Here is a 25,639-nt window from a genome sequence, read left to right as displayed (position 1 = left end):
GCGTTCCTATTATTATTCTTCTTCTTCCGTTTCTTCCGCCGGATTTGAATGGCAGCCTATATAGGCGTATGCGGGAAAGTTGTATAATTTGGCACAATGATAGAGGACAGTATTAACATTAATCAGACCAAATGTGAAATCTCAAAATCAAACTCTCTAGTGCCACCACTTGTCCAAACATTCAGGTATGTTTATCATGATAACTTTTGAACCGAATGGGCTACAATCAAAATTTTTTCCTCTGATTCCTTGGCTCAGTCCGATTCAAACGCACCCTATGATGTCATTTTCCGTCATGAATTTTTTCGCGATATTTAAAATTTTTCGAAAAACCTATTTGATCAAACTCGTCCTAGGCCGTTTCTCCGATTTTCACCAAAATTAAATCACATGATCTACAGACCATGCCAACCAAAAGTTATGGAATTCAAGTTGATTTGACCAACCGTTTTCGTTTAACTTGCGATTAAATTTTAAAGTAGAGCTTGCAAAAATGGACTTGAGGCGATATCTCCGTAGCGCATTCACCAATTCACACCAAACTTGGTGTGTGTTATGACGACTAGGGTCTGAGGTTATATGCGGAGTTTCGGCGCACTGCCTCCTAGTGGTCCGGAGATACAAAAAACTTCATTTTTTGGTTTATAACGTCTCAACCTTTCGTCCGAAACTCATAAAATGGGTCTCTTTACATCCGGCAGAGCACGTCGAGTCGAATGATGTCTGATTTTCACAGGTCAGCCATTTTGGGCGTCGCCCATTTCGATTTTTAGCCAAGAACGCCATATTTTACCAACATATTCACATATCATTACAAAACATGGTATGCATCTTCAACCCCATGCCCTGAAAGTACTCAAAAACTTCTGGAGCAGCGCCACCTTTTGGCCAATAGTGCTTGGCCCCTTAATTGCTGCTTGCAGCTATATTTTTTATTGTTTCTGCTGCATATTTCTTGTCCAAGATAGCTCTTTCTGCGAAATGCCTCATTAGTAGGGCCAGTTTTTTGCTATTTCTGCGGAGAATTTTGGTAAAAATTTGCGGATTTCTGCGGAATTATTTTGGGAGTATCCAGCGGAGTATCATAACTTACACTTTAATATATTAAATAAAAAGTAATAAATTATTGAATAAAAACTGAATAAATTCTGATTTACACATTTACTCAAGTAAATAAACAATTTATAATGGGCTAAAAAACATCAGAAATCTGCGGAATTCTTCGGAAAATCTGCGGAATTCTGTGGAAAATCTGCGGAATTCTGCTGAAAATCTGCGAAAATTCTGCGGAATTCTGCGTGCGCAGATTCTGTGTGGGCCAATTAGTATGCAAAATACATCTCCTCAAAGGCCAGTTTTGGTTAGCATATAATTTCACAGAACATACAAAATATAGCATAGAATATAAAAATATATATATAGTAAAGAATGACTGTAAGGTAAATGATTTAACATCTCTTTAGGCAAAGCATACACAGCATACTGATAGAGAATCAAGAATAACTCTGAGAAATAAAAAAAAGAATGATATTTTCTACAGAATACACTTTTTTTCTGTGCATAATCACATTTTATGTTCTCGCACCAGTTAAATCTGTAGAATATACTTGAAAGCTAAAATGTGCTGACACTCATTTTATGCTGATTGTTAGATTTTATGCCTATGTAGAGATGACTGTGTGTTTTGTGTTTGTGTGCGCAGGTGTTGTGTGTTACAGGCTGACTCAGAGGAGCTGAAGTCAGCGTGGATGAATGCTGTTCAGGGATGTATAGACATGGCATATCGAGATCAAGTAACTGATCAAAACACTCAGGTACAACACACACACACACACACACACACACAGTTAGGAATAAGTATGTATTTTCCCCCTCTGTATTTGGAAGAAGACAATTCTACTCAACAAGACTGAGAATATTTAAGGAATACACAATAAAAAGTGTGATTCAGCTGTTAAAGGTGTTTTATTTGCATGTCATTTGCATATGGGTAGGTCAAGGTAAGCTCCGCCCCTGTGTCCATTCCAGACCCGCCCTCTCACCCACCCGCTCTGGGCGTGGCTCTGAGTGGCCGTGGTAACCAGCACTGCTGTGACTGTGGGGAAGCGGAGCCACGCTGGGCCAGTGTGAACCTCGGCATTACAATGTGCATCGAGTGTTCGGGCATCCACAGGTCAGCACACTTTCACTTCACTTTCACTTTTTCTTCAACTTTTCATCTCATTTTCACTTCACTTTTCACTTCTTCACTTTCACTGATCACTTTTCGTTTCACTTTCACCGTTCACTTTAGTTTCTCTTTTCGCTACACTTTTCACTTCACTTGCACCTTTCACCTTTTACTCGACTTCACATTTTACTTCACTTTCCACCGTTCACTTCACTTTCACTTTTCACATTTCACTTCACTTTTCACTTCTTCACATTTCATTTGACTTTGACCGTTCACTTTTTACTTTACTTTTCACTTCACTTCACTTTTCACTTCACTTTCACCATTTACTTTACTTTTCACTACACTTTTACCGTTCACTTCACTTTTCACTACACTTTTCGCATTTCACTTCACTTTTCACTTCTTCACATTTCATTTGACTTTGACCGTTCACTTTTTACTTTACTTTTCACTTCACTTTACTTTTCACTTCACTTTCACCATTTACTTTACTTTTCACTACACTTTTACCGTTCACTTCACTTTTCACTACACTTTTCGCATTTCACTTCACTTTTCACTTCTTCACATTTCATTTGACTTTGACCGTTCACTTTTTACTTTACTTTTCACTTCACTTCACTTTTCACTTCACTTTCACCATTTACTTTACTTTTCACTACACTTTTACAGTTCACTTCACTTTTCACTACACTTTTCGCATTTCACTTCACTTTTTATTTCACTTTGACTCTTCACTTTTTACTTTACTTTTTACTTTACTTTTCACTTCACTTTCACCGTTCACTTCACTTTTCACTTCACTTTCACTGTTCACTTTTCACTACCCTTTTCACTTCCCTTTCACCGTTCACTTCACTTTTCACTACACTTTTTACTTCAATGTCACAGTTCACTTCACTTTTCACTACACTTTTCACATTTCACTTCACTTTTCACTTCACTTTTTATTTCACTTTGACTGTTCACTTTTTACTTTACTTTTTACTTCACTTTTCACTACACTTTCACCGTTCACTTCACTTTTCACTTCACTTTCACCATTCACTTTTCACTACCCTTTTCACTTCCCTTTTACCGTTCACTTCACTTTTCACTACCCTTTTCACTTCTCTTTCACATTCACTTCACTTTTCTCTACCCTTTTCACTTCTCTTTCACATTCACTTCACTTTTCTCTACACTTTTCATTTCACTTTGACTGTTCACTTCATTTTTTACTTCACTTTTACTTCACTTTTCAGTTCACTTTTAACTTCATCTTTGACCGTTCACTTTTTACTTAACTTTTCACTTCCCTTTCACTTTACTCTTCACTTAACTTTCACCTTTCACTTAACTTTTTACTTCACTTTTTACTTCCCTTTCACCGTTCACTTCTTACTTCACTTTTCACTTCACTTTCATCGTTCACTTTTAACTTCACCTTTGACCGTTTACTTTTTACTTCACTTTTCACTACACTTTTACCGTTCATTTCACTTTTTACTTCACTTTCAACGTTCACTTTACTTTTCACTACCCTTTTCACTTCCCTTTTACCGTTCACTTCACTTTCCACTACACTTTTTACTTCACTTTCACCGTTCACTTCACTTTTCACTGCAATTTTCACTACCCTTTCACCATTCACTTCACTTTTCACAGCACTTTTTAATACACTTTCACCGTTCACTTCATTTTTCACTAACTTTTCACTTCCCTTTTACCGTTCACTTCCCTTTACACTTCCCTTTTCACTTCCCTTTTACCGTTCACTTCACGTTTCACTTCCCTTTTACCCTTCACTTCACTTTTTACTACATTTTTTACTTCACTTTCACCATTCACTTCACTTTTTACAACCCTTTTCACTTCTCTTTTCACTTCACTTTCACCGTTCACTTCCCTTTCCTTCACTTTTGCTTTACTTTCCACTTTACTTTTTACTTCACTTTAACTTTTTTACTTCTTTTTTCACTTTCACTTCTTACTATTGGCCAAAAAATGGCCACAGCCGTATCATCCTTTAGCCCAAGACCAGTTACCCACTGAAGCTAAGCAGGGCTGAGGCTGAGACAGATTATTGTTTAATGGTATTACTGACAATATAATATTTGTTACATTATGATATTCATATATAAAATTATTACACATAAATAAACAATAGTTACATTTATTGCAAGAATTATTTGATAAAGTACTATTAAATATGAAATTATGAAATATATTAAAAATGTAATATAGTACTTATCTTATTGTTATTATTATTGTGTGTGTGTGTGTGTGTGTGTGTGTGTGTTAACAGGAGTCTTGGCGTTCATCTGTCCAAAGTTCGTTCGCTCACTCTTGATTCCTGGGAGCCTGAACAGTTAAAGGTTTCATATGTTCTCTATATCTTTCAATATATATGGTTTATTGCAAGTTCCAGATCCTAATATCTCACATTTAATGCATCCGTGTCTCTCATGTTCACTTCTCTATTGCCATTGGCTGATTTCTGTGCATAACTCCGCCCCCTCAGCTGCTGTGTGTTCTGGGTAATGAAGTTATTAATGGTATTTATGAGCGTGAGGCAGCAGACGTCCTGCAGAAGCCCAGCGCAGGCAGTCCTCGGTATGAATCTCACACACGTCTTCTGTTTTATTGAGTGTGTTGAATGTATAAATAATCATCTTCGCTGTCTTCAGGCAGGATAAAGAACAGTGGATCAGGTCCAAGTATGTGGAGAAAAGGTTTGTGGCACGTCATCCTGATGGTCCTGATGCTGGTGAGTTTTAGTTTATTTTTTAGTTTAATTTTCATTTTGGTGGATGATTATATGCATGGTGATGCAGCGAAAAAAACAAACATTTTATCAGTCATTTTATCATTACACCTTCTCAAAACTAGCAATGTGAGCTAATAAAAACCAATATGGCTAGTTTTGATTGCATTTGTACGTTGTTTGTGTCAGATGCATTGAAGCTGCGTGCCAGACAGAGACTGTATTCGGCGTCAGTCAGCGGGGATCTGGTGGCAATGGCGGAGGCTCTGGCAGAGGGGGCGGAGATTAACTGGAATAATAATGAGCAGGAGGGACGGACGGCTCTGATTGGCTCAGCCATTGGCGTGAGTGACAGCAGCTCTGAAAGTCTGACAACAAGCTACACTGTAAACAATAGCTGCGTCTCAAATGGCACACTATACACTCATGCACTATGTACTTATGCACTTACTCAACAGCATAGTATATGTATGTATGTAGTGTCATCCCAAATTGCACACTAATGTTTCTTTACTAAGCGGAAATTCAAACCGTTTCCCTGATGAGGTTTGACGGTTGACAAATCAGTGAAATAAACCAGTGGTTATTAAAGTGGGGGTCGGGACCCCTTGAGGGGTTGCGGAACAATGAAGGGGGGTCGCCTGGTGATTTCCAAAAATCTACTTATTATTATTAGGCCATAAGAATAACCATATTTTATCCATAACCAACTAAAGAGAAAATAACAGTCGTTTATTGTTACTATAGTAGCTTATTTACTTGTTCTACTGGATTGCGACCCTTGGGGTAAATACATTATATTAAAGACAGCAATAGCGTAAGATGCAGTAGATTGATTTCATAACACCAGGTTAAACTTTCTGGCCCATTTACAGTACTGACATACATAAAAAAAATTTAACGAAGAATAGACTTTGGTGTATTGGTGTGTGTGTGCGCCATTGCATGCAAGTTTTCTGTATTTATAACCACCTCAGAAGATTTTGGGGGTCGCGAGTCACTGGCATTGTTATTTTAGGGGTCGCGTGCTGAAAAGTTTGGGAACCCCTGAAATAAACTACCAAATTATCAAATAATACCTGCCGTAAGTATAACCGCATTCACCATCGGGAGGCGCTATAATCCCTCTCATTGGAGAATTTTGCTTTCACCATCCAAAATAAATAAAGTTATCCAACATGTAGTAGCTCCACCAAATTTTTTGGAAAAAGTGTAGGGGCGTGACGTGGAGCCTATCCGCGAATCGCAGCACATCATGATAGATGACCAATCAGAGGCTCTTGAGGGCGGGCCTTTCAGTGGAACTAGGAAATATGACAGTGGTTTTCATGTTAGCTGAGTAGCTGTGTATCATCAAAGAAAGATTTATGAAATAAATGATTTCCTTCAAGTGAAGCATGAGCACACATTGCTTTGCATCTTATGAACCCAACCAAGCCTTAAAGTTACATTCTAGACCACTCCGTTAACGTGAAATCCAATGTACAAAATAAGGTGAACTTGACTGAGTGCTTCATTTCCCCTTTAAGGTTGAAGAAACAAGTAGTGCAACGTGATTTGTGCTACATTAAATTGTGGAACATTGTTTTTCTTATTTAGTGTGTGTGTGTGTGTGTGTGTGTACGTGTTTTTGTGACATATGAGGACACAAATCTGTATAATGACATGGGTATGACATGGGTATTACAAAAAGGAGGTGAAATATGAGGACATTGTTGACGTCCTCGTTTCTCAAAATACGTATAAATCCTACAGGATGAGCTTAATCAGAGAGTAAAGCTGCACACAGTCTCCTGTGATGGTTGGGTTTAGGGGTGGGGTGAAGGCAATATAATATACGGTTTGTGCTGCATAAAATGAATGGAAACCTATGTAATGTCCCCACTTTTCACAAAAACAAACGTGTGTGTGTGTGTGTGTGTGTGTTTTCAGGGCTCTCTGCTGGCGTGTGAGTTTCTGTTGCAGAACGGTGCTAATGTGAACCACAGAGATCAGCGTGGACAGGGAGCTCTGCACGCCGCCGCCACATACGGACACACAGGGTAATACACCATGCTCTGCTTATCAGGAAAACTGATTCAGGTTATGCTTGTTTGCAATTAAAATAATTATTGATTCCATCCATCCATTTAATCTTTCATCTTTTCTCTAAACGTCTTACCCTCTACACCAGGCATGTCCAAACTCGGACCTGGAGGGCCGGTGTCCTGCAAAGTTTAGGTACAATCCCAATCAGACACACCTGGGCTAGCTAATCAAGCTCTTACTAGACTATCTAGAAACATCCGTGCAGGTGTGTTGAGGCAAGTTGGAGCTAAAATCTACAGGACACCGGCCCTCCAGGACCGAGTTTGGACACCCCTGCTCTACAGGGTCACCAATGCTGGCTATGTCTCCGGCTATGAACAATATGAACAAAGAAGCTCATGAATGATTAATAAGCAGGTGAACGGGTCATTTCTGTAATTATTCTGCCCCTACTAGGATGACTGCTGAAGTGCTTGTGCCTGGCTAGCTCGGCAGATAGCTAACAGGTTCCTCCAAGAAAGACTCGGACGCCAGATGTTCAATCAGTGTGTTTTACTTGAAAGAAGCACTGTAAAACTGAACATACAAAAAGAATGTCAAAATGATATGCCTGATGCTGTGTTCACACCAGACGCGGAACGCACGGATAAATACGCGATATTCGCGCGTAAATAGCCGCGTGAACATTTGAGTTTACTCGCTTCATACGCGCGTCAAACACCCCTTTATTCACTCGTCAAATTCACTTCAGAACAGACGCGGATTCGCGTGATGGGCAGGGCTTTTGTCTGCCCGATGACTCTAGCTTCATAGCTTAATGGCTAACATGGGTTTTATGAAGAAAATAACAGTGTTTATGTGCTTTATGAAGACTGAAAAACAGTGTCGATACGTTTAGGGCCGTGTCTGAGTGCACTACATCCTATCAGAGGTGCATCCAGCTCTATGAGCTCATAAACTCCTCCAGAAACTGAACCTGGATGACGGAGGCTTTCAGCGGTGCTTCTGACTGAGCCAAGTCGAGTTTGATGAACTGTTGTCGGTGAAGGCTGGAGGATTTCCCCCGGAACACCGACAACGGATTCTACGTCACAATCACGCCCCCACAACAGCAAGCTTCTGATTGGTTAACGCGGCGCGAATGTCTGCTGAAGTTCAGATTTTCGAAATCGAGAGATTCGTGCGAGACGCTCGTTAAGCTCGTCAAACGCGCAAAACGCTCAATTCGCCCCGCGCCATTCGCGCAATTTGCGTCATTCGCGCCGCGCCATTCACGCGTATTGCACCGCAGGATGTCTATTCGTGCGTTTGCATTCACTTAACATGTAAATCACTCGCGCTTGACGCGCATGCCGCGTCTGGTGTGAACGCAGCATTATACATGCAATTTAAGTATTGAATGCAGATTTAACATATAGCTTTGCATACATATGAGCAAACAAATAATTTTGCCCTGCTGAAAAATCCAGCTTAAACCAGCCTAGGCTGGTTGGCTGGTTTTAGCTGGTTGACCAGCCTGGTTTGAGAGGGGTTTTGGCCATTTCCAGCCTGGTCTTAGCTGGTCAGGCTGGACAATGAACAGCTAAATCCAGCTAAAACCAGCTTGACCAGCCTGGTCTAAGCTGGACATAGCTGGTTTTGGCTGGACTCCCAGCTTGGCTAGGCTGGTCAAGCTGGTTTTAGATGGTCAACTCCCAGCCTGACTAGCTAAGACCAGGCTGGAAATGGCTGGAAACCAGCCTGGAAATGGCCAAAACCCCTCTAAAACCAGCCTGGTCGACCAGCTAAAACCAGCCAACCAGCCTAGGCTGGTTTAAGCTGGTTTTTTCAGTAGGGTGTTGTTTTAGTCTTTCGGAAAAGTCATTTCTATACATGTTTCTTTACATTACACTCCAAATGAAGAAAAATATTAAACAAAATACACACAGACTTATATTTTCAAGAGCTTTTGTAACATTAACCCGCATGGCAGCAAAAAAAAACAAAAAAAAAAACATATATATATATATATATATATATATATATATATACAGCGGGGAAAATAAGTATTTGACACATCAGCATTTTTATCAGTAAGGGGATTTCTAAGTAGGCTACTGACACAAAATTCCTACCAGATGTAGCCATCAAGCCAAATATTGAATTCATACAAAGAAATCAGAACATTTAAGTATACAAGTTGAGTCATAATAAATAAAGTGAAATGACACAGGGAATAAGTATTGAACACATGAAGATAACAAGGTGCAAAATGGCATAGAAAGTCAGGAGATCTGTCAGTATTGAGAGAAAAACCCTGCTCCCTATCAGTACTAATTGATATCAGCTGCTTTAGTCCTAATTGATGGCCTATAAAGGCTTCTCATTACTCAGGAGGCACACAGGAAAGACTTCATGATGGGTAAAAACAAAGAACTCTCTCAAGATCTGCGTAGTCTTATCGTTGAAAAGCATTTTGATGGGAATGGTTATAGGCGCATTTCCAGAATGCTGAATGTTCCTGTGAGCACTGTGGGGGCTATTATCCGGAAATGGAAAAAGCATAAGTTCACCATAAACCGGCCACGATCAGGTGCTCCACGTAAGATCCCTGTCCGAGGAGTCCAAAGAATAATCAGGAGAGTTCTCCAAGAGCCAAGAACCACTCGGGCAGAACTTCAGGAAGACCTCGCATCAGCGGGTACTATTGTTTCAAAGAAAACTATAAGCAATGCACTGAACCACCATGGCATCCATGCACGCTCACCACGCAAGACTCCATTGCTGAACAAAAAGCATGTTGAGGCCCGGTTAAAGTTTGCGAAACAGCATTTGGAGAAGCCTGTGGATTATTGGGAAACTATAGTATGGTCAGATGAAAGCAAAATTGAACTTTTTGGCAGTCATTCTACACATCATGTTTGGAGAAGAAATGGCACTGCCCACCACCCCAAGAACACTATACCAACAGTTAAGTTTGGGGGTGGAAGCATCATGGTTTAGGGCTGCTTTTCAGCAAGGGGTACTGGCAGACTTCATATTATTGAAGGTAGGATGAATGGAGAAATGTACCGGGACATTCTGGATAAAAATCTGCTGCCATCTACCAGAAAGCTGAAAATGAAAAGAGGGTGGACATTTCAGCAAGACAATGATCCCAAACACAAGGCCAAGGAAACAATGAAGTGGTTTCAAAGAAAGAAAATTAAGTTGCTTAAATGGCCCAGTCAATCACCTGACCTAAATCCCATAGAAAATCTATGGAGAGAACTGAAGATCAAAGTTCATAAAAGAGGCCCAAGGAACCTTCAAGATTTAGAGACCGTTTGTGTGGAAGAATGGGCCAGAATCACTCCTGAGCAATGCAGACGACTGGTCTCTCCATACAAGAGGCGTCTAGAAGCTGTGATCACCAACAAAGGCTTTTCTACAAAGTATTAAGTAAAGTGTGTTCAATACTTATTCCCTGTGTCATTTCACTTTATTTATTATGACTCAACTTGTATACTTAAATGTTCTGATTTCTTTGTATGAATTCAATATTTGGCTTGATGGCTACATCTGGTAGGAATTTTGTGTCAGTAGCCCACTTAGAAATCCCCTTACTGATAAAAATGCTGATGTGTCAAATACTTATTTTCCCCGCTGTATATATATATATATATATATATATATATATATATATATAATTTTTTATATATATATATATATATATATATATATATATATATATATATATATATATATATATATATATATATATATATATATAAAAATCTATATATATATTTTTTTTTTTTTATTGGAAAGTTCAACCAGAATACAAAAATCTGCAGAAAAGGTACAAAACCTATAACAGCAAAAGTAGACAACGGAACAAAATAAAAACAAAAACTAAAAAATATGCCAGGGGGAATATGAATTACAAAAATCACTTTAAATCTACCTTAAAGCAAGGTCACAGTGATGTTTACAGGATCACATACAATACAGGCATCTGGGTATTATAAAAAGAGACAATACTGTAAGATTTACATCATGTTACTGATTTTAAAGCTTTAACATTGCTGGAGGTAGAGATTGTATTTAAATAATATTTCAAATCTTTACAAAAAACAAGAAAAAGGGGAGATGGCACCAAAATACAGCTCTGTTGAATCTCCTCTATTGCAACACTAAATAGAGGTACAAATCTAGAGGTACAACTTAATACAACTGGATTTTTCCTATGGCCACAAGATGTCACTCTTTGTTTTTCTAAGATCAGCACAGTAATGGTGTTGTGTGATTGGTCACTTCAGGCAGGTGTGTCTGCTCCTCAAGAGAGGAGCCAATCAGTACGCAGCAGATGAAAAAGGAAACGATCCGCTCAGTATCGCCATAGAAACCGCCCATGCTGACATCGTCACTTTGTGAGTAGTCAGAAATATCCATTCGTTTTTTTTTTCCATAGGGATTCATTCCTAGCATGGGTGATTCTGACTCGGCGGGTACATTTTTGTCTCCTAGATAAACCTTTTCATTTTTAATAACCTGTAATGGAGCAACTTTGAATAATAACACAAGTTATATCAAGTTATATAGGCAGCACTGTGGCCTCACAGCAAGAAGGTCGCTGGTTTGAGTCCCGGCTGGGTCACTTAGTGTTATTGTGTGGAGTTTGCATGTTCTCCCTGTGTTGGTGTGGGTTTCCTCCGGGTGCTCCGGTTTCCCCCACAGTCCAAACACATGTGCTATAGGGCAACTGATGAACTAAATTGGCTTTAGTGTATGAGTGTGAGTGTGAATGAGTGTGTGTGGGTGTTTCCCAGTACTGGGTTGCAGCTGGAAGGGAATCCGCTGTGTAAAACATATGCTGTAAAAGTTTGTGGTGACCTCTGAAATAGAGGCTAAGCCGAAAGAAAATGAATGAATGAATATCAAGTTATCTCTAAAAACCATGTTTGTTTGTGTGTTTAGTGACATATTGTGGATATTGAAGACCCCCACTAGAGCTGTTTCTGACTGTCTTCACCTCCTGAATCATACATTCAGCTTTATTTATCAGCAAATAATCTTATAGTCTAACTTTTTATAGTGTATTGTATTGCACACCTTAGAAATGTATAAACATGTTAAAACACATGGGGTAAATCCCAGCAATGTGTCTGTTTCAGGTTGAGAATGGCCCGAATGAATGAGGAAATGAGGGATTCAGAGGGATTCTTCGGATCTGTTGGTAAGATGGTAATTAGATATAGACTGATTACAATAGAAACAATAGACTGATTTCACGCGGACGCCATTTTCAAAACCGAAATCGAGGCTGCGGTGGGAAGAAACCCGGAAGTATCATTGGGATTTACATAGGAACATTGTGTAACTGGCTGTATATCTTATCAGCGAAGAGAAAGTGGCACAAATTTATCATTTCATCGTCTTCTGGGTGACCCGGAGGTCCGTTCTGAATGAATGGTGAATGTAAAAAGGTATATCAGAGCTCATTTTCAGCTAAGTTAAGGGAAATGGCACTAGTTAGCTAGCGTTTTCTTTCCCAAACACACGTTTTAGATGCCATTCATCAAACTCGAGTTAATGAACTGACTCTTTCTCTATATTAGCCTCGTCACGATACTGAATTAAAAGAAAAACCGGCAATTCCGCGCTAACATTTAAGGCAATGTTGATGGCTTTCTTAAACAGCGCTGATTTGTCATTGTGTTCACGTGTTCAACAGAAATGATTGTGATTGGCCGAGAAGGTCATCAGTTCACCCACCGCTGTATACCGAGCACAAACACAGACGAGCCGAGCGATCTGCTTGATGACTCGACTGATCTTGACGGCTGCTTCACACTCCAGTCCGTGTGTCTGTGTTTGGACTGGGTGAAGAGCGGTAAACTGAGCGCAAACCAAACACAGATACACGGAGACAGAAGCGCAAAGCCGTGAAGATCAGTCGTGTCGAGACATCCGCGCTCAGCAGCGCTTCCATGTTAGCGGGGAAATAGCCGGGTTTAAAACTTCAGTACCAGGACAACACTATCACAGACAACACGAGGGTGTGCTGCAGAGGACTGCAGTGTTTTATCACTCACCGGTTACATAGGCTAAAGCAGGAAAGCGTCCTCACGGTGTCTAACTAGTGCCATGAGCTGAAGCCCAGGAGGACACTTAAGCGCATCACTGAGATTGTGATGTTGTTTGATGCTAAATTGCTTTTAATTGTTTAAAATAAACTTACTGAATAATATTAAAGTGATGGTTACACCAATATCTGCATTTTGAAATCTCGGCAACAGCTGGAGGTGTGTAGTAGACGGCATGTTACTGCAATGTTTACAGTGCTCGTCCTATACTTCCGGGTTTCTTCCCACCGCAGCCTCGCTTTGGTGCTTTAAAATGGCGGCCGCGTGAAATAAGCGTATTGTTGTTGTAGGGCTTCTTGTCTGTTTTCCTGAACTGCTGATGATTTGCATTAGCCTTTTTTCTTGGTCGCATCAAACAGAATTTAAGCACACCCACCAACAATTATGAGCACCGCTACTGCAAGTTTTACATGAACAGATTAACATAAATGAGATGAACTGAATTTACAATAATACTTGTGCTGTTCTCACGGGTGCTGTCTGATGTTGCACAGATGATATTGACATTTAACTTATTATTTGCATACGTCAGCTTAATAGCAGTAACAGTCTTTTCATGAGCTGCAATATTAGTGTAATCTTAGTGAATGCATGCTTTTTTGCGATGGTGAACGGGATGTCAGTCTCACGACTGACAGAATCTTGACGATTAAATGAAGGATAAAATAACGTGAGAACATCTTGTGCTTAAAAAGTGTGTTCTCTGAAAACTCTGTCCCACTGGCTTTACAGTGAATGGCTTTAGTCATAGCGGACTTTAACCACTGGAAGTCATTTATTCACTCTTGGAAAAGTGTGAACACTAATCAGATGTGTCGTTATTTGTAACTTTAGGTGGTTTCTAAAACTAAATCTGCCAGTGTTATTTTCATTCTCTCTGATCCAGACCTTTACGTGTTCACGGCTGTAGCTCCCTGTCATCAGAACTGAGTGATTGACAGCTGACATCAACCAATCCATTTGCATTCTGTTCTAGAGCAGTAGACCAATCAGAAGAGCTTGAAGGCGGGGCATTGCTGGATTTGTTTACTGCTGCACGTTGACCTGTTAACTGTTTTAAACCAGTCCTGTGCGCTGCGTTTGGTGTTTTTTGGTGCAAAGATGCTTGAATGTCTCCTAAATACTCCCAATGCCGTGAACATTTTGCTGTGAAAACTCACACATTCCACTGGCCAAATCAGAAACGGCATTTTAAAGGGGACCTATTATGCAAAATCCACTTTTTAAAGTGGTTTAAACCCAGTTGTGTGTCAGCAGTGTGTGAATATCTCCAGCCTCTAATAGTATAAATGTATTAATGTTATTTATTATAATCAGACTTGATGAAAACAGTCTGCAGAAACACTTTGATTGACATTCTCACTTTGTACGTGTCATCAGAGGGGGAAAGCCCCGCCCACTAGTGCCCATCTCTTCATCTCATTAGCATAAACAGCAGCCCTGAGTGAGGAGCAGCCGTCTGTCCATTAGCCAATAGAGGGTTTGAGCTGCTGAAGATGATGTCAGCATAGACTATGAGGATCATAGATGTGGAGTTTTAGAGGAACAGTGACAGGAGCGACATAGACTGACAGAAGCATGAACACACACTCACTGAAGCACACATGCACACCTGAGCAGCACTCACAACACTAGTGCCGTTTTACGTCTGCCACTATGCTGACACACAGGTGTTTGTAGCTCCGCCCACTTCTTAAAAGACTGCAATCTCATTTACATTTAAAGCGACAGTCACCAAAACACCACAATTAGGATCAAAGCCTAAGAAGGTCAGTTTCAGAGAGCTAGAGAGCATTATCTGTGTATCTTTGAGCTCAATCTCCACACACACACACTCTAGGGACATCAGAGACGCATTTTACATCTTGTAAAAAGAGGCATATTAGGTCCCCTTTAAATAGGAATATGATCAAAAACTAACTAATGTTAATGGTCTAGTCTGGTCCAGTGATTTATGCTAAGCTAAGCTAAAAGTGCTCCCGTCAGACCTGAGGATCGGCTAAATGCATTTGAAAAATGGTACATCACAACAGTTTATGTCTAGGAGAGCTGTAAAATTAGCATATTTCCATAATGGAGTGTTCGTTTTTCCGATTCTCCACAGGAGACGATGAAACATTCCAGGATATTTTCCGAGATTTCAGTAACATGGCGTCACACGACCCGGAGAAACTCACTCGCCGCCCATTCATCCGCAGCTCTGAGGAAGAACAGCAGGACGAGGAGGAGAAAAACTAGAGACACTGTATGTGCTCTGATGTCAGCAGAGGTCAAGAGAGGTCAGAGGTCATACTATGGGGACTAAGGGAACAAAGCGAAAGAGGGAAAGCTTAACGTTACCACTATATAAAAACTAAAAGCTCATCTCTGAACAAGAATGAGGATCTAACACTGAGTTACTGTGACTGACGCTCAGTATTAAAGGCTGTTTCAGTGTGTGTGTGTCAGGGGATGCGGTCCAGCTCATTTCATCCACACGTGTGTTTTATTTATCATGTCTCCGTTTTATTTGTCATGTAAAAGTGAACGTGGCCTTTTTACTTAAGTGTGTTCAGACTTCTGTTCTCATTCACTTCCATTGATGTTTATTCTTAAAAACAGCTGGTTATTCTGCTTCATGTTGCAAACTGGATTATCATATTATTTTAATATATTGTCATAACCCACATACTGTACTTTACAGTAAATACTGTAGTATTTTTGAACCATGCTATAGTAGGGCACTTAAATTATACATTTTTAGAATTACTGTGGAGATTCTACTGTTGCCACGGTAACACATCAACTATTGTAAGTAAACTGTTGTGGTAATTCTACAGTTGCTATGGTAACACGTCAACTATAGTAGTTAATCTGTTGTGGTTATTCTATAGTTGCTATGGTAACACAACTGTAGTAGTTAATCTGTTTTGGTAATTCTATATTGCTACGGTAACACGTCAACTATCCGCTTGTTAAGTGATGACGTGTTAGTGATGTATGTAATGTTTCCGGGTCCAAGCCGCCACTTAGAGTTGAGAAATTATTCGTTTATGATCTCTTTTAATTCATATCACACAAGTTGGTTTTATATAAAGTCATAGTGTACACAACAATCTCTGGGCTTGCTGCATCACAAATACCAAAATGTAACAATTTATAAAGAAATTAAGTACTTTCTGGTTATCGGATATTAGGCATGAACATATATATATATATATATATATATATATATATATATATATATATATATATTGCGATCGTGATTTTCGAGAGTATTAAATCGCTTTGTTAACGTTTATAATTACCATTTCATGAGTCTCCACTATACAGTTGAATAGAGAATAGTTATAATGGATAGTTTGGACCCATAAGCCTCTTCACGTGACGTCACACTTAACAAGCAGATAGTAGTTAATCTGTTGTGGTAATTCTATAGTTGCTATATTAAAACATCAACTATAGAAATTGATCTGTTGTGGTGATTCTATAGTTGCTATGGTAACACGTCAACTATAGTAGTTAATCTGTTGCTGTATTTCTAAAGTTGTCATGGTAATAAAACAACTATAGCAGTTACTCTGCTGTGGTAAATCTATAGTTGCTATGGTAACATAACAACTGTAGTGTCTAATCTGTTGTGGTGATCTATAGTTGCTATGGTAACAACAACTATAGCAAGTGATCTGTTATGATTATTCAAGTTGCTACGGTAACAAGTCAACTATAGTAGTCACTCTGCTTCGGTAATTCTATAGTTGCTATGGTTACACAACAACTATGGAAATTAATCTCTTGAGGTGATTCTATAGTTGCTATGGTAGCACAACTATAGTAATTAATCTGCAGGGGTGATTCTACAGTTGCTGTGGAAACACAACAACTTTAGTAATTGATCTGTTGTGATGATTCTACAGTTCCTATAGTAACAGAACAACTGTAGTAGTTAATCTGTTGTGGTGATTCTATAGTTGCTGTGGTAACACAGCAATTATACTAATTAAACTGCTGTGGTAATTCTATAGTTGCTATGGTAACGCAACAACTGCAGTAATACAAACAAATGATCCATTAATGTACTTTTCTCCAAATATAGGGTGTATTTTGCTACAATACACCACAGTTTACTGTAGTAAAAACTAAGAATGCTACAATATTTATCAGTATATCAGTTAACGCCACAGTATGCTGGAGCATTCATTACCAGAGTTGTAAATACTATAATATATACAGTATAATACACTTTACTATAGTATGGTTCAAAGCACTATTACAATATTTTTCTATAGTATTTTCTTCATGCGGTCAAACACTGATTTGTATTGCTGGTAAATGCTTAATTTTAATTGGCTGATGAGCATTCTAAGGTTTGCTGTTATTTTCAGATAAACACACAGCTTAAGTAGTTCCGGCAGGTTTTGAGCACCATATCACTACGCTGAATGATTTGGGTTATTCCACAGCTACAAATCATCAATTATTCTCTTCACCTATTGTCAGTTGAATGAGAAGTCTTGACACATTTGTGTAAAGTATGGTGGATATGGACTGACCTGACTGTCCTTGATTTTAAACTGTGCTCCGATGCTTTTACTAAAGACTTGTTTGACCCTTTGGTCTGTCTTATATCATGATGCAGGGAACTGTAGTGGATGAATAACACTGAAGGAGATTCACACACACGGTGAATATTTAGTTTATTGAAGTCAACATGAAAACAACTAAACTTCTTTACTTTTTTAAAGAGATAGTTCACACGACAAATGAAAATAGTGTCATTATTCACACTTGTTCCAAACCTATTTGTGTTTCTTACTTCTGTTGAACACAATGGAAGAATACTGGGGGAAAATATCCATTGACTTCCATAGGGTTCGTTTTTCTTACTATGGATGTTTCCAGAGTCCAACATTCTTCAAAATATCTTCTTCAATGGAAACTGAATATTAAATTTTATTTTTGGTTGAACTGTCCCTGTAAGAATGTGTGTTTCTGGCATTAGTGTTCAGTGCATTTTCAGATTTGAATGCAGCGATTCGAGGATTTATAAACATGCAAATCAGCATCATTTATAATTATGTGCGTGGGTGTTGAGATCCTGATCTTTAAATGATTAAACGTGTTAATGCAGGGTAAACAAGTAGTGACAGAAAACCCCTTTAATAACATTAGAAACCCACAACATCCCCAATAACCCACCACAACCTCCGTCATGATGATATTTTACAGCAAAGCCTAAATTCTTCATACATGTATTTTGAATGACACGAGAGGTGATCTCCCTGCCATCATTACAAATTTAGTAACGTAAAACAGTATCAATATAAATCCGCAGGTCACTTGGGTTGTGATCTGTACGAATCATCATCAAATGAATAACTTGCTCTATAAAGCATGCTACTAATACCTGATAGTTTTCAACCTACTGCCACTACTTAAAGTTTTAATGAGGTAAAGAACTACAATCCCATGATGCATTGCAAACGACACATAAAACAACTGAAAAATTTATCGTATAAATATTAACGAAATGTTGTTGATTGAATATCTAGAAACTACAAAATGTGGATTTATATGCAAATGTGGAGACTTCATTACTTCATTGATTGTGTTTCGTTAAAGTGGGCGGAGCTAAAGAGCTCTTTAGGTGCTTCTCATGACTCTGATTAGTGGAGTTTTCTCTACAGCATCATGGGAAATGTAGTTTTTTTGCACAATTCCTCAAAAAATTTGCTGCACGGTGGCACAGTGGGTAGCACATTCGCCTCACAGGAAGAAGGTCGCTGGTTTGAGCCTCGGCTGCATCAGTTGCTATTTCTGTGTGGAGTTTGCATGTTCTCCCCTTGTTATCATGGATTTTCTCCGGGTGCTCCGGTTTCCCCCACAGTCCAAACACATGCGCTATAGGGGAATTGAGTAGGCTAAATTGTCTGTAGTGTATGAGTGTGTGTGGGTGTTTCCTAGTGATGGGTTGCAGCTGGAAGGGTATTCGCTGCATAAAACGTATTCTGGATTAGTTGGCGGTTCATTCCGCTGTGGTGACCCCAGATTAATGAAGGGACTAGGCCGAAAAGAAAATGCAAATGGTTAATTTGGTTCATGAAGAATAAAATTTGAACATGTTATTCTTCACAATCCGTCATTAATTTAATAATCTTCAAGTCTTTTTCTCTCATGCTTGATAGTTTTTCCCCTCCTGTCACTTTTCATTTACCAAACAATCTTTTTTGGATTAAATCAATGTCCTAATGTTCAATTGTACCCGTTAATATGTCTGCTTAAGAACGTAAAATGAGTTTGAAATGCTGTTTCCATGTTGACTTTAAATGCACAATAAATAAATAAACTGTTATAATAATTACCGTTATGTCATACACAATATATTTCAATGTCTTAAACGTGTGTCTTATTCTATTAAAAAAGCTATTTAACTATGACTTTGTGATGTGTTTGTGACCTATATAAAAAATACACAACCTAAAACAACAACGATTTCCAGTTTTCCTCTTATAATTCAATTCAATTCAATTCATCTATATTTGTCTAGCTCTTTTACAGTGTAGATTGTGTCAAAGCAGCTTCACATACAAGATTATAGTAAATGTAAAGAGTGTACGTCCAGATTTCAGAAATGAAGTTCAGTTTAGTTCAGTTCAGTGTGGTTTAATATTCACTGCTGAGAGTCTGAAAACTGAAGAGCAAATCCATCGATGCACTGCTCTACAGATCTCGAACCATGCAAGCCAGTGGCGACAGTGGAGGACCAAACTTCACCAATTAATTAAAAGTGAAGGAAAAAACCTTGAGAGAAACCAGGCTCAGTTGGGCACAACCATTTCTCCTCTGGCCAAACGACCTTGCGCAGAGCTGCAGTCTAGGCGCCGAAGGCTGGAGAGTGCTGGACGTCCATCTTGGAGAACTGCAGGTGTGAGTAGGTCACTGCAGGTGTACAGACGGGCCCACAGTATCAATGTGGAGACTCAACTGTCACTGGGGTGTTTCAGGAATCAGTCTCAAGCTCTCCACTCCTCCATGACCACCACAGCATCAGCTCAGGATACGGCCTGGTCCAGGATTATGGAGACCTTGGCATCATCTTTTCACAGGTCTTGGATCGCATTAATGGTGCTGCATAATCTCTAGAGGCCTCGGGATGATTATCTCCAGGTGAATATAGAGAATAAAGAAAATAATTAGCGTAGCTGCTGCTGATCATAGTGTGTTTAAACGAGATGCAAAAATAAGGTGCTATAAATGAAAATAGTAGTTATAGAAACAAACGTAAAGCATATGAGAGTTTCTCAAGTGAAAATCGAGTGAAATAACTGTTAAGATACTAAATACTAAAGTCAAAAAGGGATTCACTGTAAAATATATTGATATTAAAATGGTCACCTTGTAATTATACGTTTCTTTTTTTTTTAAATAATAATTATCTTTTCGGGGATTTCACCTTTATTGGACAGGACATTAGAGAGAATTGACAGGAAAGTGTGGGGAGCAGAGAGAGGGGAAGAATCGGCATAGGACCTCAAGGCGGGAATCAAACTCGTGTTGCCGTAATCATGTAAGTGTCTATGCACTTTCCACTTTGGCATTGGCACAGAAGTTTCTTTTTGACATTTTAAATTGAAATTGAGTGAAATAATTAGCATATTCTGACATATAATTAGCATTTTTTTTTGTATTTGTACATTTTTATTTGGAATACAATGACCACATAATATTTCTACATGTATATAGGCTAGGGAAAAAGCAGAATCAAATATATGTATTAAATCAACAACCAAGTGCCTCAAAAGATTTGGTAAATTACACTAAAATAAAGCCAAATAGGATCATTTTAATATTTTATAAGGCAAAATGACATTTTACAAACAATAAGAAATGCAATTAATATATATATATATATATATATATATATATATATATATATATATATATATATATATATATATATATATATGTATATATATATATATATTTATTTATTTATATATATATATATATATGTATATATATATATATATTTATTTATTTATATATATATATTTATATATATATATATATATATTTATATATATATATATTTTTATATATATATATATATATTTATTTATATATATATATATATATATATATATATATATATATATATATATATATATATATATATATATATATATATATATATTTATATATATATATATATATATCAATGGTCTCATACTCAATTCCTGGAGGACCACAGCTCTCCAACCATCTCCATCTCAATAGTCTATAGTTGTCTTGAACACCTTGATTAGTTGGATCAGCTGTGTTTGATTAGGGTTAGAGGAAAATTGTGCAGAGCTGCGGCCCTCCAGGAATCCAGTTGGAGACCTCTGCTCTGATTTATATAATTCATGTAAATTATCTAGAAACATGAATTAATTTACTGACGAAAATATTTACGCGCGTTTCCTATGCTCCGCCCCTTTCGAATGACAATGATCGTTTGACTGACGTCATTTGAAAGCGCCGGGGCGTCTGCACGCATGCGTCTCTTTAGCGGCGACACCATTTTAGAGGAAGAAAGAAACAGGGACAGAAACGGACAATTAGCAATACGTCGATAGTTAAAATATTAATATTCTGACAGATGAGTGTCTTAACAGTCCCTGACGGATAGTTGAGCTCCGCTGGTTCGCTGAACAACCGGGTTTTCTGAAGCCGCGGAAAACCCGGAGTGCTACTGCTCAGTTTAGCGCCTCTTCAGATTGTACTGTTGTTATTCGTGTGTCTGTGTGTGTGTGAGAGTGTGTGTTTGAGTGTAACCCCACGGTTCCGTCCAGATGGATGGAGAAGACGAGATTCACTCAGGTAAGCCAAGGTTTCATATCAGTTTTATTAGCATTGGAACAGTAACGTTAGTGTTACCATGCGCGTGTACGTTCACCACAGTAACAGCATGCTATTTTTAGGTGCTTTAGCTCAACATGTACAGTAAACACGCATTACTATACAATACATGGGTAAAATGTTATTTTCGTATTTTTTAGCAAATACCATGCTAAATGCTGTGTACTTGAACATTTACCATGGTGTTCTTTGAGGTACGTTAGCCTAGCACAGCACAGGAGTACAGTAAACACGCATTAGTATTCAATACATCAAAGTATAATGGTATTTCTGTATGTTTTTGAGCAAATGCCATGTACTTGAACATTTACCATGGTATAAAGTTGAAGTACTTTAGCCTAGCATGTAGTATGAGGACAGTAAACATGTATTGCTATAACAAAAATTGGAAGTATAATGGTATTTTCATGTTTTTGAGCAATTACCATGGTAATGAACATTTACCATGGTATTCTTTGAAGTACTTTAGCATAGCATAGAGTTTGAGTACAGTAAACACGCATTAATATACAATACATCAAAGTGTAATGGTATTTTTGTGTGCTTTTTTTATTGTTGAGCAAATACCATACTAACGCCATGTACTTGAACATTTACCATGGTATTCTTTAAAGTATTTTAGTCTAGCATGGAATATGAGTACATTAAACACGCATTTCTATTGATGACATAACTCTCATCTCTTGAAGAAGCTTCGCATGGTATTTTGGTAGTACAATAAATGTGCATTACTGTATAGTTTTCAAAGTAACGATCTTAGAAATAATTAAGGGTGTCACGATTTTAAATCGAAGTCAATCGAAATTCATGCTCAATCTCGATTATCGAATCAAAAAATGGAATCGTTGATGCTGCCACGCCCCCATGTCACGTCAGCTTGGCTTGCCAAGCAAAACAAAAAAAAACAGTTGTTAAAGTGCTGCGAGTCGACCTAACTGCTGCAACAAACAGCCAAAAGATAGCATGGCAACTGCAGACGCAGGAGACCCTTCAACAGAACTTAAACCCCTTCCTCTTTCAATGAATTCACCGGTGTGGAAGTGTTTTGGATTTCCAGTAACAACAAAAAAAAAAGGTTTGCAAGCTCTGCTATGTACTTTAACCACATTATTCCACCGGCTGCACGACTAACATGGCAGAGCATCTCCGCAGGCATCACAAAAACATAGTGTAACACAAACTACTCTCCTGTCTTCATTTGGAATAAAACTTCCAGGTAAGTCAACACGTGCAAAGGCAATTACTAGCATGGTAGGAGTACTTGCAGTCATGGACATGCGACCTTAAGGCTGATTTATACTTCTGCGTCAAACACAGGCGTATGCTACGGTGCTGATGCATAGCCCTTCGCCGTGGCCATCGCCGTCACTGACGTGCACCTCTCAAAAAATGTAACTGCACGTCGCAACGACGCGTAGCGCAAGCTCTGTGATTGGTCGGCTTGGTAGCGCTGACGAGTCTGGGCGGGACCGAGAGCCGCACGAATGGCGCGAGCCCAATGTAGCGATTGTTTACAAGTGTGGAGTCCCGTGAAGGAGCTCCGGATGGAAAGTTTTGTTTTGTGTTTACCTCATAGTTAAAGTTGTTGCACGTCCGCTGATTCCTGCCTCAAAATGAGCGAGTTTGAGCCACTTGTACATCCCGGAAGTGTTCAGGAAATGCAAAAAAGTAGCGAAGAAACTCGACACAGAGGAGCATTAACACCTCACTGCCAACTAGCATTTCGGAAGTGTTAATGCAGACCGACAGAGACAGCGCACAGAAATATAAATGCACAGCCACGCGCGTTGCATGCGCCATGGGTTAAGGCTGATTTATACTTCTGCGTCAAACACCGGCGTATGCTACGGCGCTGACGCATAGCCCTTCGCCGTGGCCGTTGGCGTCACTGACGTGCACCTCTCAAAAAATGTAACTACACGTCGCAACAACGCGTAGTGCAAGCTCTGTGATTGGTCGGCTTGGTAGCGCTGACGAGTCTGGGCGGGACCGAGAGCCGCACGAATGGCGCGAGCCCAATGTAGCGATTGTTTACAAGTGTGGAGTCCCATGAAGGAGCTCCGGATGGAAAGTTTTGTTTTGTGTTTACCTCATAGTTAAAGTTTTTGCACGTCCGCCGGTTCCTGCCTCAAAATGAGCGAGTTTGAGCCACTTGTACATCCCGGAAGTGTTCAGGAAAAGCAAAACAGCAGCGAAGAAACTCGACACAGAGGAACATTTACACCTCACTGCCAACTAGCGTTTCGGAAGTGTTAATGCAGACCGACAGAGAGCGCGCAGAAGTATAAATGCACAGCTACGCGCGTTGCATGCGCCGTTGGTTACGCCGGTCACCTGAAGCAGAAGTATAAATCAGGCTTTATTCAGTGGTAGAAAAATTTCACAGCTATGAGGTCCGTTTCCACTGAGTGGTTCGGTTTGGTACGCTTTTATGGCTGTTTCCACTGTCAAAAGGCGTACCAAACCGTACCGTACCACTTTTTCGGCACCCCTTCGAAAGGGTCCCAAAAACGAGAAAGGGTACTAAAAGGCAGAGCTAGACGCGCAGCTGAACGCTATTGGTTTACAGAGATGCGTCATTCGTAGACCCAACAAGCCAGAATGTAAACAAAGGACCTGCCATGTTTGAAATACACAGCGAGAGATTACAGCGGAATTATAAATACATATGCAGCCATGGTCGATCCTGCAAACAAACCCTGTCGTCATCTTGATTAACAGCCACAAAGCCATGGAGAAGAGCAGAATCACCCTGTGCTGCGTCTCTATCTGAAATAACAAACTTCTTGAGCTGATAATAATAACGTGCGCTTGATTATTGACGAGCTTTGGAAACCCGATCCTGTGAGAAGCTGACAAACGCGAGAGTGGAGCACGGAAAATAGGCGAAGCCAAGGAGCAGGTTATTTCTTCAGCAAACGTGAACAAACTGCCTTGTTTTAATCTTTATTATCACCCTTTGGTCACTAATATGAACTGGGAATGATGAAATGACTCTCTAACAGAGGCTTCAGTGCTGCTGAAGATTACAGACACAGATGAGAGGTTTGCTCTGACTGTAGGATATACTTTGTGTTGTTTTGAACCTAATTAAGGATGAAATGTCTGCTTTGTGTAGTTCTTCTGTAGTTGGTAACATATCGGAGACTGTAAGGTGCTGTATGTGTTCATATATGTTCATTTATTTAATATAATTACAGACGTTACAGTAGGCTGTTTCGCACCGTCATTGATCTGCAGTTATAATCAACTCATGTTCATAGAAAAGTTAGTAATAAACATTTATACACAAGTATTTATGTGTGTAAAGCGTCTGTTTTGTGAGAAGTGCTTTTCATATGATATGTGAGCGACCTCTGCAGCTTTATTGTAGACCTTTTCTCGAGCGAAAATGACGTCGACTGAAACTTTGTCTTACACCACGCCCTCCAAAAGGGTTCCCTTGGTAGTGGAAACGCCAGCCTGATAAAGGTGACCCGTACCGACCCGTACCGTACTGTACCAGTCAGTGGAAACGAGCCAATGGTGATACCCTCCATGTACAATAATGTGAAGGAGAAAGTTACTGAAGATCTTAGCAGTGCACTTTTAGTAGTCTTGACTACAGATTGCTGGACCTTCAGAGCAACACACAGCTTCATCACTGTCACAACGCACAAGCGTCAGATATTATTATATTGCATAAAAGTCTTAATGCACATA

At 39.2% G+C, this 25,639-nt stretch overlaps 2 protein-coding genes across 11 annotated transcripts in view; both read left to right on the top strand.

The window, feature by feature from the left end:
• zgc:162872 overlaps positions 1 to 16,142 on the top strand; it is a 38,310-nt gene extending 22,168 nt beyond the window's left edge. For 3 of the 4 annotated variants that reach the window (XM_021481318.3, XM_009291987.5, XM_073922618.1), the window contains 10 exons: positions 1,703 to 1,814; positions 1,995 to 2,173; positions 4,464 to 4,533; positions 4,680 to 4,771; positions 4,846 to 4,925; positions 5,112 to 5,266; positions 6,855 to 6,964; positions 11,231 to 11,341; positions 12,086 to 12,147; positions 15,162 to 16,142. In XM_021481318.3, the coding sequence (XP_021336993.2) occupies positions 1,703 to 1,814; positions 1,995 to 2,173; positions 4,464 to 4,533; positions 4,680 to 4,771; positions 4,846 to 4,925; positions 5,112 to 5,266; positions 6,855 to 6,964; positions 11,231 to 11,341; positions 12,086 to 12,147; positions 15,162 to 15,295 (1,105 nt within the window). In that variant the 3' untranslated portion in view covers positions 15,296 to 16,142. 4 annotated transcript variants of the gene reach the window in all.
• Positions 16,143 to 21,577: 5,435 nt separating this feature from the next.
• Positions 21,578 to 25,639, top strand: part of iws1 (interacts with SUPT6H, CTD assembly factor 1) — a 35,598-nt gene continuing 31,536 nt past the window's right edge. For all 7 annotated transcript variants that reach the window (XR_012391121.1, XR_012391122.1, XM_073924143.1 and 4 more), the window contains exon 1: positions 21,578 to 21,898. Coding sequence is in view for 5 of the 7 variants with exons in the window: in XM_073924143.1 (XP_073780244.1) it covers positions 21,871 to 21,898 (28 nt within the window). In the remaining 2 variants the exon portion in view is untranslated. The remainder of the gene's footprint in view (positions 21,899 to 25,639) is intronic.

Source organism: Danio rerio, chromosome 15 (genome assembly GCF_049306965.1).
Source record: "Danio rerio strain Tuebingen ecotype United States chromosome 15, GRCz12tu, whole genome shotgun sequence".
Classification (NCBI taxonomy): domain Eukaryota; kingdom Metazoa; phylum Chordata; class Actinopteri; order Cypriniformes; family Danionidae; genus Danio; species Danio rerio.
The sequence above is the reverse complement of the archived record's forward strand: the minus strand, read 5'-3'. Positions and strand labels throughout refer to the sequence as shown.